Source organism: Solanum lycopersicum, chromosome 6 (genome assembly GCF_036512215.1).
Source record: "Solanum lycopersicum chromosome 6, SLM_r2.1".
Taxonomy (NCBI): domain Eukaryota; kingdom Viridiplantae; phylum Streptophyta; class Magnoliopsida; order Solanales; family Solanaceae; genus Solanum; species Solanum lycopersicum.
This window is the reverse complement of record NC_090805.1, coordinates 47,632,529-47,650,585: the sequence shown is the minus strand read 5'-3', so window position 1 is coordinate 47,650,585 and position 18,057 is coordinate 47,632,529. Positions and strand designations below refer to the sequence as shown.

The window sequence follows — 18,057 nt, the reverse complement described above, 5'->3', positions numbered from 1 at the left end:
TTGCATATGGACGTAAACAACGATGGGGTGGATAGATCTAATGAGGTGGCCCAAAAAAAAATGGGAAGAATTTCTTCTGAAGTTTATTTATTCGTTTTCAACATACAAAAAAATCGGACAAAGGTTAAAAATTACCGCACAAATAATATTTGGGAAAAAACTTGGCAAATAATGTTTGTTCATACACTTTGCCATTATTTGGCAAATATCCCAAGTACTAGTTTTTTTTAATATTTGGGCCAAATCTCATTATTTGAGATCTTCTAAAAATTAAAAGTTTACCCCAAATTTTTTTATTTTTTATAAAAACACCCTCTATAATTGTTACTTGCGTTGTATTACATAATTATTTACGTTAATTCCAATGTAGTGATGATATATTCAATGAATGTGAAATGGTAATATGATTATTGATGAAAACGATGAACAATCGACTCAACATAACAAAGTCATTTGTTTTGTATACTTCACGATGTATGAAATGATGCTTGTTGCACTCACTCTAACTTACCACATTACTCTAGTGTCATGGACACTATTTGTTATTGTTGTAACAAAGATCCAATTGACTAGTAATACTAATTTATGGTTAGTTCTGATATTTTTAAAATTTGTGATATATATCATATTTTTTTCTAAAAAAGTGAAATATATTTTTCAAATATTGGCCAAACACAAGATGAAATTTCACCCAAATTTTCATCCAAAAAAGATTTGTCAAGAATATTTGAAATCTAAGGCCAAACGCTAGCTTAGGTTTATTAGTTGATTATGCCTTATCATTAAAATAGAGTTACTTTTGCCCTCATCGTCGACAAACTTAACAAATATATCCCTGATTTGAACGGAATTTGAGGTAATTTGAAATTGGCTGGATTAGATTTGAAAAAGAGGTTGATGGGTAAAATTCGAGTTAATTTTAATTAATTTTGAGATTTCCAACCTAATCAGGGGTATATCTGTTAAGTTTGTAGACAACGAGAGCAAAAATAACTCCTTTATTTTAACAATAAGGGTATACTTAACTAATAAACTAAAGTTGAAAGATATTTTTGACTCATTCCAAAAATTATATAATAATCACTTTAACATTTCTCTAATCTTATGTTCTAAATTTTAGTATAATATTTGGCCATAAATGGTACAAACAAGCCTATTTATGTTTCTGCATTTTATTTAAACAAAAGTGATCAATGAGGAGATGTGTGTTGCATTTTTATTCTTGCTTCTAATTTTATACGTCGTGTATAAATGATTATATGAGCATATTTTTATTTGTTGAATCATAAATTATATCGCTAACGAATAAAATTGAAAATAAATATCTTATACATTTGATTATCAGTTTAGCATATTCATAAATTAAAAATTAATAAATCAAATTGATGATACTTACCAATCGGTTCAGATTATGTAAAGTAGATCAATGATTATAATTTTTAACTAAAATTCTAGAATAATTTAATTGACGAGTTTTAAATAACTTTAGTACATTATTATTGGTGAATGAAATACAATCTTTTTGTAGAAACAAGCGTTGTAGCCTTTTGGTTGTGAAATTTTGAGGATAATTGTTTAGAGGATTTTTTTTTTTACGATAGATAATATTTTAAATAAAAAATTTAAAGAAATTTAAAATTTTATTAGTAGAGGTTAGATCAAAATCTACTATTTGTTAGTCATTGCAAATATTAAACAATAATATAATGTTTTATCCATACGGTTGACGCAATATACATCAAATATAATTCTTCATAACTTCATAAAGTAGTGGGTAAATTTTAAAAGATTTAAATGGTGGTGTATATTAGGCTATTTATGTAAATAAGCACTTCTGGTTGAGAAGGTCCATTTTATCAAAGCCCAATCCAATAATAACAAATTATGGGCCTAAGCCCATTCAGAATTAGGGCTTTGATTTACATTCTAACCCGTTGAGAATTAGGGCTTTATAAAGCCGAAACGTTAGGGTTTTATACTCCATTTCATCCAGCCGAGAGAGATAGTGTGTGTGTGTGAGAGAGATTCAGAGGCGGCGAGGATGGTGAAGTTTTTGAAGCCAAACAAAGCTGTTATCCTTCTTCAAGGCAAGTATGCCGGCCGGAAAGCTGTGATCGTAAGGGCATTTGATGAAGGAACAAGGGACAGGCCATATGGCCATTGTTTGGTCGCAGGTATCTCCAAGTACCCGAAGAAGGTGATCCGCAAGGATTCAGCAAAGAAGCAGGCGAAGAAATCTCGTGTTAAGGCTTTCATCAAGCTCGTGAACTACAACCACATCATGCCTACTCGTTACACACTCGATGTGGATCTGAAGGATGTTGTCAATGCTGATGTTCTTCAGGCACGTGACAAGAAGGTGACCGCTGCAAAGGAGACCAAGGCTAGGCTTGAGGAGAGGTTCAAGACCGGGAAAAATCGCTGGTTCTTTACCAAGCTTAGGTTCTGAGCGAAGATTGAATCCGATTTTGATGAAATGGTAATTTTTTTTAGTATTAAAGAGTTTTGAGGAATGTGTTTGTTATCAAAGATACTATTAGGCTGTTTTTGTGTTTGCACTATTTTATTGATGGATAATTCCTGGCTCTTGTTTCAGTTACCTACAGTTTTATAATGGCTTGTTTCTAATGTTTGAGTAGCTTGATATTTCTATATTCCTGAGTCTATGTTTTGCTATTGTTAATTAGACGCTGCAGTAGCCAATTTACTGCTCTCATGTCTATGTTCTGTGTTGCCTTCTTCGGTGTGTGCACCAGAGGTTCTATATTAACATACTAAGTGCACAGATGCCTGTGTTCTAAGAGCTCTCTTATTATAATGTATGTTTTTTTTGCGAGAATAGATATGAGACTCATAATTCCAAAGAAAGTCGGCATAATTGTTCAAAGAATTAGCAATTTGTAGTTTGCTTTGTTTACTCACTTAGGAAACCCCCACAACAACATCAATAATAACATAGCTAGTGTGATTGCCATGAGGAATTGCCACCGGTGTAGTGCAATAGACTCTGGTAGTAATTATTCCGGACCAATTCAGCATAATGCTTCCTTATGGGATGGAATTTGAAGACTACCTTACCTTTTGTTGTCTTCTTTGCTTATCTTCTTCCTTGGGACATCCCATCACTATCGAATGTAGCTTAATGATTTATTGTCTACCAATCATTACATCATGGCTCGACTATCGATTGCTTTATTATCTGTGTCTGGCTATGTGAATCCTTAATAGTTCCTCCTACAAGTCCATTTCCTTCAAGCACGAAATGATTTGTCTTTTCAAGGTCAATTAGGATTGTTCAATCACTAGTATCTGTAGGTGTTGATAAAGTATATCGACCTTGCCTATGTATTAGAAGGGGAGTCCATGTTGGCTATAAGCAAGGCCAATATAGAGAACCTTACTCTCATTCAAGCCTTTTCATCTATAGAAGTTCATCAGGTTGTTCTTCGGCACATTCATCCATTCCACACTTCTTAATTCCCTTTGATGCAGTGCACCCTGATATCAGCCCCTTTTAACGCTTGCAATTCAATCTGTGTTAGATGTGTTGTATGACTAATTAGTTTTTCTAGATCAGTATGTCTTACAAGATCTTGCTACGTACTGAAATTGCACATAACACCTAGACTGTAGTCAGGAAAAGCTTTCCTATCTACCAATGTCATGTGATATCTGCTTACGGAATCGATGATGGCCAATATGAGATGTGAATTGTGTGAGTCTAGTTGTAAGGAGAAGTTGGTTTGTAAAGTGTTTGTAAGGTTCAAAAAGTGGCTGAAACCTCCATGAGTAATGGTTTGTAAAGTGTTTGTAAGGTTCAAAAAGTGGCTAAAACCTCCATTCGAGTACTGCTCCACCTTCCATATGCACGACTCTTTAAACAAAAATGATTTTAAACGTCTTCTTTCTCATGGATGTAGCTTCGAGGTTCATAATTTTGAACTCAGATTCAAGTTGTCTCCACTGATTTATTTATTAATAGAAAGCATTTTTGAGCCCTCAGACTTTTAGTTCGAGTGGTTATTGGATCTTGTTGCTAAGCTATAAGCTTGATATTTAAGTGGAGACGGAGAGAGGCGAAAATTTTCGAATTCAATAGGGGCTGTGCTCGTTTCCACAAGAAATTGTACAAACTACATAGCAAAATTTGTTACAGTAAAGATAGATTTTTTTTATTTTCTGTGTAAATAGTGCGAGTTATTTTCAGTAGTGATAAATCTTTCAAAAGGTAGAGCATATCAAATTAATGGACAAAAACAAGGAAAAAACTACATAACTAAATATCCTTCAGTGTCATATGCTATTATTATCTATGTTTTCAGACGTATTTCAATACTGATTTAAAGAGTTTCCTACGTAATTTACGGTTAGATACGTATATTTTACTATCATATATGCAAAAACGTCGAAAGAGATGAACAATATTGGGGAGGGATAAGAGATGAACAATATTGGGGAGGGATATGTATATTTCAAATATATATGAGTCACATTAGATACATGTATTGGTATCTATATAGATTGATTCACATTATCTAGGTGATAAAATTCATAGGAGAATGGGATATTCGCTATGTGTTACAGATACATGCAAATCTACTTATATACGTATCTAGAGGTATCAAAATATTGTAACTTGCGTAATATGATAAATTCAACTGTATCTAAGTAATTAGTTCATAACTTAGTGTAATTTATATAATATTTATACTTAATTTTCTTAACATCCCCATTAAATCAATAAATGTAGAGGATTCAAATTGTTTAACAAGTTATGATTTTACAATAAAGTAGGTTTCACCTCATACCACTAAAGTTTGAGAAAAGTTGTATGTACGAAATTATACTCTTATTTTCGTGAGACAAATGTTATTTTTGATTAATTTTTAATAATCCTCCTTCTTTATCCAAATTTGAAATCGACCACGTGAATAAACTAGAGAAGCAAAAAACCTAATAAGTGTGATGTTGCACTAAATAATGACATAAAACATTCAAATTGAAGTACATTCATGCCAGAGTCATATTTTAACTTCGTTAACGTCGCTAAAATTGTCCCTTTTTCCTTTTCAAATATGAAAATATTTAAATAAAAGATTATGACACTGACAACACAAAAATGCCAAAACTAGATTGAACACATAATACATACATTTTTTTTTAAATTTTTTCATGAACATCTACAAATATATCAGTAGTTATTTTATTATTTAGCTACACATATACTATATTAAATTTGTAAACAAACAATAAACCAAAAAAACTCTAATTCATTCAACTTTTTTTTTTATCATCACATAATTTGTACTGATTTGATTAATAAACAAACTTTTTAGTTTCTTCAAAAGTTTAAAAACTGTAATCTGGTTTACTAAATAATTTACTCCTTAAACCCCCAAATAAACCCCCTTTTTTAGCTTTCCCTTTATCTCCCCCTGAATTATTATTACTATCTTCCTTCTCTTCTTCTTCATCTCCATCTTCAACAAATGCTGGATGAGTGAAAATGCTCTTCAGCAATTGAGTTCCTCTCAGAGCATTCGTTAATGGCAAGTGTCCCTCGGGTGTTTCATCGTTCAATTCCCAAATAAATTCATTCGGAAAAGCCCTGTAATTGTGCTGATCCACTTCTTCAGACTCCAGTTTCTTCATCCATCCAATTTTGATGAAGAAATTCGTGAAATCTCTGTTCGCTTTGTTATTCCATATCTTCTTCTGAACACTGTAACCGAATTTTCCGTCGCTGTATTTCCTCCATAGCGAATCGATTTCCTTCAGGTCAGATTCGGAAATGAACTGAACTTCGGAGAAGAAAACGTATCCTCGTTTAACCGCTGCTTCTCCGGCTAAAACGATGAGTAAACGGCGAGTTTCCTCGTCTGCTTCCCGGAAATTTTGAGAAATTAAGTGTTGTTCGAGAGTATCGAAGGGGGTGGTGGTGATGGTGGTGGTGGTGGTGGTGGTAGGGGTAGTTGAGGAAACAGAGAAAGTTATGAGGTTATGATTGGAGAATGAGGAGGGGTTTTTGGTAATTGTCTTAGGAAAAAAAGAAGAAGGAGAAGAAGAAGAAAAAGGGTAAGGACAATCTATAGAATGCCTTCTTCTTAGTGTATGAATGGAGTTGAATGAATTTGTTGCCATTTTGCTTAATGCTTAGTAGTATAGTGAAGAGAAAAAGATGGAAAAAAATTGTGGGACATTTTGGTTAAGATATAACAAGGGTGGGGTAAGGGGGTGGGGTGGATGAGATAAGAAATGAGTGAGAGTGAAAGAAAGATGTCATCAAAGGAAATATAGTGCTTGAATGAGATTGGCTAGATTTGGGTGAGTTTGGATACTCTATATCACTATCTTTTATATCTCCATAGGCAAAAGAAAAAATACTAAGTTGTGTATTAAATTTAACACTTTGATACCTTATTTCTCATTCAATTCTAAATATGTGGTGTGGAAAAGTTTTCTACATATTATTCATTGTGTTTTTATGGTGGTTGTTGTCAAGTAAGGAATTTTGTAGACCACCATTCATACTATTAAGTAGGACCATTAAATGTGAAGTAGCTACCCCTCTATGTATTTTGTAAAGAAAAATGTCATTACTAATTTTCAAAATATCCCAAAGCTATTCAGACCACCTTTTAGTAGTTGAACGGTATATTTGAGCTAAAAATGTAATAATAAGGGTATTTTGTGAGCCAGAAATGTAAAAGAAGATAAAATCGACTTATTTTGAACCGTTAAAGAGTATGGTAACTATTTTCCTTTAAAGATGGTGAATAATAGATGGTGAATACGAGTAAGCTGAATTTTTGTTGTGGTCTACCACTTATTCAAGTTTAACTTTCGTAAGTTTGTAGAGCTTAATGTATACAATAAATAAGAAATCTACTTTAAAAATATCTTTATGCTAGAGTAATAAATAGTTCAATTGAATGTATGGAGTGCTACGTTTATCAATTTTTGAGTTAAATAATTTTTTTGTTTCATTCAACAAACAAGCCCTTATAGCTCAGTGGTAGAGCGTCAGTCTTGTAAACTGAAGGTCCGCAGTTCGATCCTGCGTGAGGGCAATTTTTTTAAACAATATTTGCCGTCCATGATATTATACTCGAATATCTTTTTCAATATTTGGTAACTTGTTGATTTCAACAAAAAAATTAAAAGACAAATTAAAAGACATTTTGTTACGTACCTATTTCTACTTATTTGTTTAGCCAAAGTGACCAAACCACAAGTTTGGTTTAATGTTTCTGCTTTATTATCATTATAATTATTATTTTTGAAGGTGGAATCACCCAAATTGGCCTAATTAATCACCATTCATTGGCCATCTTTCCAAGATGTGATGATTAAGTCTACCTTGATGGATGGATAATATATTTGTCATGCTAATGTAATCAAATTGTATTTTTCACTTCTTTCACCAGACACTTTGTAAAAGGAAGGTTTCAAACTTCATATTACTATTTAATATGGAAAAATTGATAGTGGCAATCATAGAATAAGCTTTATTCTTCCAGAGCAACAGATTCCATACAGGATGATCAAAATGTTAACGAGTAGTCAAGAAACATCATCTCAATGAATGCCAGAAGTGCAGCCTGCTGCATCTTTTCACATAGATATGCAGGCGAACGAGTTACTTTACTTGTACAATTCCTTGAATCTTCTGCAAGCTTCAATGACGTTTTCCCTGTGCCCAAAAGCACTCACTCTCACAAAACCTTCACCACCAGGCCCGAAACCACTGCCTGGAGTAGTAACGACATGAGTCTTCTCAAGTATCTCGCTGAAAACCTCCCATGAGCTTCGTCCAGGGAAGTGTACCCAGACGTAGGGTGCATTTTTACCTCCATACACCTTGTAACCTAGCGAGTTAAATGTGTCCATTATGATTTGTGTGTTCTCTTTATAGTAACCAACCACGTCCATCATGGCCTGAAATGCAAGGTCAACACACGTACGTTCACATTGAACTCTTAAGCCTATTATAATGATGTTTTTTTTATGATTACGCGAATAGGGAGCTGACCTTGAAACCATCAGGTGAAAGGCAAGCCAGACCACCAGCTTGAGCAATGTTGGATGCACCATTGAAGCTTGTACAAACAATGCGATTGAAGTCTTTTGCTACAGGAAATCCATCAGAATATAGGAGTGCTTTGGGAATGGCAGTCCACCCTAAACGAACACCAGTGAACCCAGCATACTTCGAAAATGATGAAACCTCAATGGCAACCTGCAAGTGCAGTACAATAAGCTTACTGAATCACATGGAACAATCCATTAATAATGTAAGAATCATTCAATAAACTTTGTATAAAAGCATTAGAGATTTGTGTCTCAATAGTAAATATAGAGAATTTCTACTGTTTGAGATCCACAAATCACTATTAACTAGAATGAAATAGGTCCAAATAGAGTGAAATGAATGGTGAGAATGCATATGCCAACTCTAAGTAACATGAAATTGAGGTATGGCTGTAATGGAATCAAAAAGAATAATAGAAGGTATGGCTGTAAAGGGATTAAAAAGAGTAATAGAAGTAGAAGGATCGTTATAGTAGCAATGTACCAATAAGTAACTGCTAACGAACTGATACACAGACATTATGAGTTTGTCATCGATATTATACTGTTATATGCTACAGGTTTGACCAAATGATAACAGAAGCTTTCACTAGAAAACAAAGTAAAGCTCAATGTTAACCAAGCAACATGATCTGAACTTACCTCTTTGGCTCCAGGAATCTCAAAGATGGACTTTGGACTGTCATCACATATATACATAGCATATGCAGAATCATAAACAAGGATCGAGCCATTATCTTTAGCAAATTGCACCAATTTAGTCAGCTGCTCCCTAGATGCCGCCGAACCAGTTGGATTATTAGGCGAACAGAAAAATATAATGTCTGTCCGAGGAACACTGGATAGATCAGGAAAGAACCCATTTTCTGGAGTACATCTCATGTATGCAATATTCCCATACTTCTCCACATCCTTCTGAAACTGACCAGTTTGACCCATAATAACACTCGAGTCCACATAAGCCTACAGTAGAAACAACAATCAACGCACATTTCAGAATCTTACACACACCATCACATAAGAGAGCCTTTCTCCAAGGCCTATTAAGAAAACACGGAGTAGTCTAACAGACAATAAAAAGATTGCACCAAATAAAAGGAAAAGGTGCAATTAGATGCAATAATGAATTAATGATAATAACAAAAGACATATCAATAACTTTTACAAAGTATAAAAATTAGTGCTAAGTTATTAAGTAGCACCACTTCACTTAAATATCACAATGATGTGAAAAATCATATTACAAAATAGGCATGGCTAATCTACAATCTTCAGGTATCCTGGATGAGCATGGGCTGCCCTCGAACTACTCTTTTTCATTTGTGTCATAATACTATAATAGAGAAGAACAGAGGTATAAGCCTGAAACATTTACCGGGTATGATGGATCTTGCACAGCCATACTCACATTAGATCCAAAAAGAACCTACAATACAGTGAAGAAATTCATAAACTGATAGTGAAAGACCGCTCAGTAATTTGAAAAGCCCACTAAATGCAGAGTAAACCAGACCTGAAGTCGAGATATATCACTTTTGGCACCATCAGAAACGAAGATCTCATTTTCTTCTAGTCCAACATTTGCATAATAGGTAGAAGCAATGGAGGCTCTAAGTTGCTGCTCATGCAGAAACAATCAATGTATTCAGAGTTATTCTGACAGCTGAATTTACATTTGAATCACGGATTAAATGCTATGAATAACAAATATGGTGACCAAAGACAAATTTTCTCTTACGATCTTAAAGTACGGATCCAAAATAATGATGCTTGACAACACCAAACATGAAACATTTCACATCTCTTTTCTTTACTCGGTAGGCAAACCAAGAATTTGTTGAATAAAAAGCAAATTGCAAAGAGTAATAGATTATTGTCGATCCAAGAAATGGAAATTTCAGCTGCACATCTGCACATCCCTTAATGACGTTATGAATAGAAGAGGAAGTTTTTTAACTTTATTGAGTGGATACCTGAATAAAGAATATTGCAATGTATTTGAGGAAAGAAAAGGACAAATGAACAATCAAATTGGTACAAAACGAGGAAAGACAAACTATCAGTGAAGGCCAGAACCATTATTATTGTAGCAAAAGAAGGAAGAGAAACAAGGATTGGACAATAAATAGTAGAGCTAATATCATATTACTGAAATATGACGAGAGGGGGCACTACTTACTTTTTCTCCTTGCTCAGCACCATAACCACTGTAACCATTTAATGTTGACAGTTCATGTGCTCTCTGCAAATGAGCAAAGAAAACAAAATCAAGAACAGGAAGTAAGTTATCGACTTATAGTTCAATAAGCAGAATAGATTAAAAATACACACTACCTATCAAGTTAAATGGTAGTCTATGTAAGCATATGCTGAAATCTATCAACAGAAATATTTTATTTTTCATCAACAGAAATATTTAGACAGATGTCTAGTATAAAACCAAGTGTTACCAGCTACATGATTTTTGTTAGTAATCCCATCATTGGTCAGGCAGAATAGGACACAAAAATACAGTAAACTTCGAAGTTTTGACCCATAACAAAAAACTATAGTATGATAGAGATATCAGTATTACCTTTGCCATGGCAGAAGTTATGACTTCAGGAATGGGCTCGGTAGTGTCACCAATTCCAAGGCTTATAATTTGAGCATCAGGATGTTTCAACATGTGTGCAGATCTCCTTCTTGCGATCTAACTTCACCAAAGATATTGTTTAGAACTTAACTCGATGCAGGTAGGAGAGATGGTTTACAAAATAAGAGTTCTCTTTGAGTGTATTACTATAAAGAATTGAATTATTTCTCCTATTTCAGGATGGAAGCATAGAGAGGTAAAGATACATAATAAGTCATCCAAATTCAGCTAAAAAAGCAAATAATTTTGCTTCAGGTAACTAAATTTGCTCACTGGCTTATCGTGATTCCAAATTACTGCAATTTCATCTAAATCAATATTTTATTTGCATGTTCCCAAAAGCAATGCTACATCTTCTATAGCAAAGTACCTTAAAAATACAGATAAACAGCAATCAACTTAATGACAATTGACCAGTTGAAATACAGACCTCAGGAAACAGATAACCAGCTTGAAGTTTCGCTAAGTTTTCATTGCGGGAGACCTGTGTCTTGTAAGCTTCAAGACAAACAGAAATTTCGTTAGCGCAGTCAAATGTTAACAGAATGCACAGCTATTTGAATGGACTGATACAGATGAGACTAAGACCTCACCTAAACTGACAGTTGTTTTCTTTTTGTTATTGTTGAAAGACAATAATTTTACAATTCTTGCATTTCAAAAACGTGCATGTAGCAAACATTTTGAGTCTTAAATTTGCTTTTTCAGCAAGTTGAAATAATTTATATGCAATACATTGATTAGTTTAAAGTTCTCAACATTAATTGCCAAAGGCTCTAACTGATCCACATTGCACAGGCTCGCAAGTCTACTATTCTCATTTCAACTTGGCAATATATAACTGGAAACCAACACTAAAATAAAGGCTTACAAGTTTTCTCCGTAGAGGGTGTTGCAACACATCTGACAATACCACTGGTTTTGCCTGGCATTGACACATTCTGATTCCTGAAACAATTAATGCACACTTTATGCATTAGAATTAGCAAAGAATTAAGGAAGCAACCATAGTTTTTTATTGAGTTAATCTTGTTATACTACCAATCCAGATGAGATTCCCGTCAGTTCATAAACTACTAAAATTATCCTAGAACGTAAATGCAGGAAACTTTGTTTAATATGGAAAAAAGGAGAGTCTTTAGCTTCATGTTAGTCGAAATGAGAACACTAAGAAAAAAAACAGAATCAAATATTTTTAGATTAAACAATTTATAAAGAAACAAATTCAAGAATCAGTACAAACCACAAAAAGGTCACCTTTTTCCATTTGAATTTGGGAGAATAAAAAACCCAATAATCAGTGCAAGTACAAGATTAAACCAGAAGAAAAAAGGACTCCTTTTTCCCATGAGAACAGTATTACCTTCTTCCCATTAAAATACATAACAAAGTCAAAATGCTGAACCCATATTGGACATTTCTTCTCTACTGCTTCATCTAATGCTTAAAGCAATATCTATATCTAACGCAGATGATGAAGATTCAAAATAAACGAATAAACTGGAACTGAATCAACAAAATGAAAGAAAATATGTAAGATTATTAAATTGGGTACCTGAAACGGAGTTTGTTCTGACCCAGAAAAGTAGATGCTGATGAAGAGATTGAAGTAGAAAGACTTTGCTGAATAGCTGCCATTTTTTCCTTGTGTAGCTCAGTGGAGTAGAGCCCTCAGAACCCAAAAGCTGCTTTTAAAAGAACCCTAATCTTCCACCCCTTTTGCAATTTGCAAGTAACTAATCATCACTTTGAATATTTTATTTTATTTGGTCAGCATCTATTGTAACTGTTTTTATTTTGGAATAATTATTGGAATCTTTAATTAAACAAAAATTAGACCTTATTTATTACTAGATCAAATAAAATATCGATCAAAGTGGAAAGCTTTCTTATTCCATGTGTATTGATTTGAAAATAGTTTTTTCGTATAAATTGAGAGATCTTTTTCTTTAAAATTTTTAAATAAATATATTGACAAATAAAATTATACAGTGAAATATGAAATTATTGAGTCCAACTAAGATTTGCTTACAAATAAAGTATTAGAATATAGTAACATAAAAAAAATTAAGTCATTGCAAATGCTGTATTAGAATATAGTAACATAAAAAAAATTAAGTCATTGCAAATGCTATATTTATAATAGCTCTATGTGAGAATCAATGTGATCTCATTCATTATCAATAGAATTGGATCACATACAAAGTGACAATATCTTCTTTTTATATAATATATTTATGTCTAGGTTAGTTTTCGCATATTTTAATTAATTTTATGAGGTATAAGTAATCTTATTCACTAATTTAAATTTAAAATTTTAAGGCTTTCAATAACTTTATTGATCACTAGATCACATTCTTGTCAATAATGGTCATATCTTTCTTCTTATACTAAATTTATGAGTAATAAAAAAAAGAGATACTTGAAAAGATGAAAAATTAACTCGAGAGCATTTTGCGCTAACACAAAAAATCTATAATATGATTCAGAGGAATTTATTAACAGTGCCTTTTTATTGTATAAGTGATATATTTTAAGTTGAGTTTCTTATTAAAGCAGTCTTTATAGCTCAGTGGTAGAGCGTCAGTCTTGTAAACTGAAGGTCAGCAGTTCGATCCTGCGTGAGGGCATCTTTTTTTTTTTTGGTTCACCCTCTGTGATCTTTTTATAAGTTATGTCTCAATTGAAATTAGTAATGAAGGAATAAAATTAACTTTATTTAAATTTAAATAGTTGAGTGTATTTTTGACCCTTTTACCATTAAAGTTTAGTAGTGTAATAAAAATTGAAACCATCTATTTCCTCGATAAAAGTGGTCGATTTAAACTCTACCAACCCGTCTACAGGAGACTAGACTAGAATGGAAGAACAATAAAGTTGTTGGGGGCATTTCTTAAATAGAAGAAGATTGGGGTACATTTCTAGAATTCCAAAAGTTCGCCGGATGCCAAATCTAAAAATTAGGAAAACAGCTCAATTTTTTTCATTTCTACGAAACAATTTCATCAGAGAGATCAGGCGAAATCCTAAGGAAAATTGATTTGAAAAATTCGACATGGATCTTAATCCAGTAAGCGTCGTAGTTTTCCTTATTTGATTCATTTTTTCACCTAATGCTGTAAATTGATACTTTGAAATCTCACAATTGTTTTTTTTTTGTGTGGGAATGAGTTGCATTGATGTTAGGGTTTTGTTTGAGCTCGTAATTATTTTATTTGATCTGTTGATTTGCTCTTTTGTTTGGATTTTCGTGTTTCCATTACTTTTCTACTGCATATCATGTGTTACGGATCTGTCTTTGGGAATTGAAAATTTCTGCTTTAGTGAATTGTATTACCCGGTAGGTGAATAATTTGTTTTAGTTGGATGAATTGTTACTGCAAATCTAGGTGAAATAATGGAGTTAGTAGGAAGTGTTGATGTGCTAGGCTCAAGGATATTATGGTGTCATAGTCACAATTTGATGAGTTTAGTATGGGACGAGTAGTCGAGTACTCCCTCATGTTGATCCCCTTGTTTACCAAGCAAGATCGAAATGATTGGGCATAAAGTGTCTGTAGATGGTGTCTTAAGTTTTGTCATTGATTGCTTATTTAATATAGTTGTATCTCTTTTTGAGAGACGACATAGTATTCCTGCTTTGTTCTATTCTCAAATCAATGTGAGCATTGCACGGATTTCACATCCAGACAAAGGAGGGAAAGTGCGGTTGGTTTATGTCTAGCGTAAAAGAAATATCTTCTAAATGTTGAGATCCTAATTTGCTTCAAGGAACAAATTCTTTTACTTGGACTGGACCTAAGTATTGTAAAATGGATGTAGAGGACTTTTTAGCCAATCATTTTAGCTTGGGAATGGAGCTTGGTGATTGTTTTGTATTACATAGTTTCTTGTGTGTATATATTGATGCAACTCTGAAATTTAAACTTCTAAATGTGTTATTTAATTTAATTACCTATATTTATTTATTTTAAAATGTGCTATTAATTTTGGATGACAGGTAAGTCCCACTGTCCCTCTATATCATGTCAGTTTCATGATCGGTGTGGTTAAGTTTTAGGTTAGTTTAGTAAAAGGTACGAATAGCAGTCTAGCACACTTACCTTGGAGGATAGAATCACATGGATGAAAGTTGTTTCAAAAGACTTATAAATTCTCAAAATCTACCTGCACTTTAGAGAGAAAATGACGGAAGTAAAGATCCATATAGAAGATACTGGCTAGTTGGAATTATAATCTATGTTGCTCGTACTCTTCAAAATGTCGACAGGTGTGTGTCAGGTCCTCCAAAAGTAGTGGTTTTTTTGGAGTATTCGACACGGGTGGGGCAACATATTTGGAGAGTCTGGGCAACATAGATTAAAACTTATTTATATTGGCATGCTTACATTAGCTTAAACATTATAGTAGTTTTTCTTACCCCTTTTTTCCTTGTTTAGATATTCGTATGTTAGTAGAAAATCTAGAGAACTCTAGCGGTAGATAATCCCAAACTATTGAAGATTGGAATGAAACTGGTCAGAATGTGGCGAAATAGATCTATAGTGCCAATATCAACTAGCATGGGATTGAGTGATAGTTGTTTTGTTATTGTTGTAATCTTTAAGTTCGTTCCTTTTAGATCAATCATCTGGATAAAACGGTGATATATGATCTAGGATAAGCAATGCAGGTAAAATAGGATTTTTTATCGGATGTCCCCGAAGGTAATTTTCTTTTTTAAAAAATAAAAATGGTTAACCTTTTACATAATACTCTTTAGCTTAGAGGAGTTTGTGGCCTTCCAGTTATCTTACTTTTCTCTGTTACTTATTGTAGATGATCTTCCCTTCTTATTTTCTCTCTTTTACTACCCTTGCTGCTCCTTTCTCCTTGCACCCCTAAACGCTCTCCGCTGCAAGGAAAGGAGGGAGCACATAGAATTTGTTGACTGATTCTATCATAAAGTTAATTAAGCTGTCACATTCTTTCTCAGCCTGCAGGGGAGGACTATGCACACCCACAGATATGTTTTTTCCATGTGCTCTTCAAGGTCTAGCTTATTACATATGCTTTTTATTTTAATGTCTTAGGTTGTAATTGCTTTCATTTAATACATTTTCTTTGCATTGACAGGCAGCAGCATTAGCGTTTTATATTCTGTCAGCTTTATTTGTTGATAGTTTTGTTATCATCTTTGTGGTAACTGTTCTTTTAGCTGCTCTTGACTTTTGGGTGGTTAAGAACGTCAGTGGACGTATTCTTGTGGGTTTAAGGTGGTGGAATGAAATAGATGACAATGGCGAGAGTGTGTGGAGATTTGAGTGCCTTGATCAAGAGGTGAGAAATCTTGTTTCAGGTTCCTTAGCATACATCTTTACCTTCAGACATTCGTTTATTTTTGAAGTGCTTGCCCATTTAGTCATTTTAATAATTACCTTTGTTGCCTTGGACAAACCTTTTTCCTTCACTTCTCCTTTCAGTCAATGGCTCGCATGAACAAGAAGGATTCCTGGCTGTTTTGGTGGACTTTGTACCTAACAGTAAGTGAAGACTCTATCACACTGGCTGCTTATTCTAATGTTCAATATAACAAACTGAGCACATGTATTGTACAATCAGAAAACAAGAAAAATCGGCAACAGGCACAAAATATATGTGGATAAGAACAATGGCCCTTCACACCTTGGCTTCTCGATTTTTTTTTCAGTTTTTACTTTTTCAAGATTCAGGCTTCAAATATATTCTAGAACTTCTTTTCTTTCTATCTGTACCTTATTTTTGCAAAGTGAAATAGTTAGTTGTTGATGTGTTGCACCTGATCCGTGTACTTTGTTGTAGGCTGTTGCTTGGTTCTTTCTCGCGATATTCTCCCTCATTAGGTTCCAAGCTGATTATCTTCTCGTTGTTGGAGTTTGCTTGACTCTCAGCGTCGCAAATATTGTTGGTTTTACTAGATGCCGCAAAGGTGTGTACTTACTTTAACTTCTATGGATTCTGCCTCTAACAATATCTTTACCTCTGGAGTTTTACTTTGTTTGGGTGCTCCAGTTTTCATGCATGAGCATAATATGTATGATGATAGATGTTGTCAGGTTCCCTCATTAGTTTGTGTATTCTCTTATTCGCTTCTGTTATGTATATATGTATGTATGTTGTTGCTTCTGTCTTGCTCTGCTTGTTTCAGTTCTCATTTTTGTGTTTGGTAGTCATGATCAGATCTCTGTGTACTATTCTCTTTTGAATTCTGCTTTCCAGTACGCCCTTACTGTTTAATATTCATATATTTTTCTTCTTTCTAATATCCAGATGCTAAGAAGCAGCTTCAAGCATTTGCAACCCAGACCCTCACTTCTCGGTTCTCCTCTACTCTACAGTCGGCATTTAGTGTTGTTTGAACAATTAATACAGAACAAGCTACTCGTGAGAGGAAACTGGTCGTCAGTGTCCACCTCTACGAACAATCATGTATTGATTATATAATGGTGGTTTGTATACGCTGTGAAATTATGATGGCACATATCGGAAGGATGCTTAGGAGATTTTGACATGGTGTTAATTTGGACCTCTCCTTTATTGAGGTCTTGTACATGCAGAACATGAACGAACTGGGAAAACGTTTTTGTTCCTTTCAGTTTTCATGAATCCAATTGCTTCATTGTATTTTTATTTTTTTTGCACCGCACGGCTGGTGAATCGACGTATGGGCCATATGCATAAATGTATCTGAAATTTGCCATTCACGTTCTGCAGCAAGTGCAACTAGGGGTAGGGGTAAAGGTTCCATTTGTTTGCGGTGTTCATATCTGTTTTCTAATTTACTATGATATGTGTCCCGAGTTGAGGCTTTTCGGGACAATCTCTTTTTTTATTTCTACGAGGAAAGGGTAAGGTTACTTATTATACTGCCTTCTTCAGACCCTATTTATGGGATTTCATTGGGGGTTATTCTGTTTCAAGTTACTTATTATACTGCCTTCTACAGACTCCATTTGTGGAATTTCATTGGGTGTGTTAGTCTGTTTCGTTTTTTTCCTTTCTTTTCTGGTTGTCTGATATTTTAAGATTAGTTTCTTTACAATATACACACACTTGAAGATATTTAACCCAGCTTGACTATAATTAGGTGAATTGGGGGTAATTATGATTATGATTGTTTATCGACTAATGTACCACAGAATTGTAGTGAAGATAAAAAGGAATCTACAACCATATACTCCGTATATGGTGGTCTGGAGAGGATTAAAATGCAGGTAGATTTACTCCTATTTTTTTTTGAGGGTAGAGACTGTTTTCAATTGATCGTCAATTCAAAAAGCTAACAAGCAACCAAGGTTAACAAGAAACTACGC

The 18,057-nt window shown here is 33.8% G+C and overlaps 4 protein-coding genes and 2 non-coding genes across 6 annotated transcripts; 4 read left to right on the top strand and 2 right to left on the bottom strand.

The window, feature by feature from the left end:
• Positions 1 to 1,589: 1,589 nt before the first annotated feature.
• On the top strand, positions 1,590 to 2,628 carry LOC101251893 (large ribosomal subunit protein eL27). Its single transcript, XM_004241360.5, has one exon. The coding sequence runs from the start codon at positions 2,042 to 2,044 to the stop codon at positions 2,447 to 2,449; it is 408 nt and encodes a 135-aa protein (XP_004241408.1). The 5' UTR covers positions 1,590 to 2,041; the 3' UTR covers positions 2,450 to 2,628.
• A 2,622-nt stretch (positions 2,629 to 5,250) lies between these two features.
• Positions 5,251 to 6,479, bottom strand: LOC101252496 (tetrapyrrole-binding protein, chloroplastic). The gene has a single exon (XM_004241362.5). The coding sequence runs from the start codon at positions 6,139 to 6,141 to the stop codon at positions 5,350 to 5,352; it is 792 nt and encodes a 263-aa protein (XP_004241410.1). The 5' UTR covers positions 6,142 to 6,479; the 3' UTR covers positions 5,251 to 5,349.
• Positions 6,480 to 6,998: 519 nt separating this feature from the next.
• On the top strand, positions 6,999 to 7,070 carry TRNAT-UGU (transfer RNA threonine (anticodon UGU)). The gene has a single exon. It is a non-coding gene; the product is annotated as a tRNA-Thr (tRNA).
• A 361-nt stretch (positions 7,071 to 7,431) lies between these two features.
• Positions 7,432 to 12,673, bottom strand: LOC101252192 (LL-diaminopimelate aminotransferase, chloroplastic). The gene is made up of 10 exons (XM_004241361.5): positions 12,282 to 12,673; positions 11,598 to 11,674; positions 11,157 to 11,224; positions 10,667 to 10,783; positions 10,271 to 10,333; positions 9,605 to 9,709; positions 9,467 to 9,517; positions 8,734 to 9,054; positions 8,033 to 8,239; positions 7,432 to 7,938 (listed from the first exon to the last, which is right to left on the bottom strand). Exons 1-10 carry the CDS (start codon positions 12,362 to 12,364, stop codon positions 7,645 to 7,647), a joined length of 1,386 nt encoding a protein of 461 aa, XP_004241409.1. The 5' UTR covers positions 12,365 to 12,673; the 3' UTR covers positions 7,432 to 7,644.
• A 611-nt stretch (positions 12,674 to 13,284) lies between these two features.
• On the top strand, positions 13,285 to 13,356 carry TRNAT-UGU (transfer RNA threonine (anticodon UGU)). The gene has a single exon. It is a non-coding gene; the product is annotated as a tRNA-Thr (tRNA).
• Positions 13,357 to 13,556: 200 nt separating this feature from the next.
• On the top strand, positions 13,557 to 17,448 carry LOC101252784 (Golgi apparatus membrane protein-like protein ECHIDNA). Its single transcript, XM_004241363.5, has 6 exons — positions 13,557 to 13,796; positions 15,702 to 15,758; positions 15,842 to 16,045; positions 16,189 to 16,248; positions 16,547 to 16,673; positions 17,015 to 17,448. Exons 1-6 carry the CDS (start codon positions 13,782 to 13,784, stop codon positions 17,101 to 17,103), a joined length of 552 nt encoding a protein of 183 aa, XP_004241411.1. The 5' UTR covers positions 13,557 to 13,781; the 3' UTR covers positions 17,104 to 17,448.
• Positions 17,449 to 18,057: the final 609 nt, after the last annotated feature.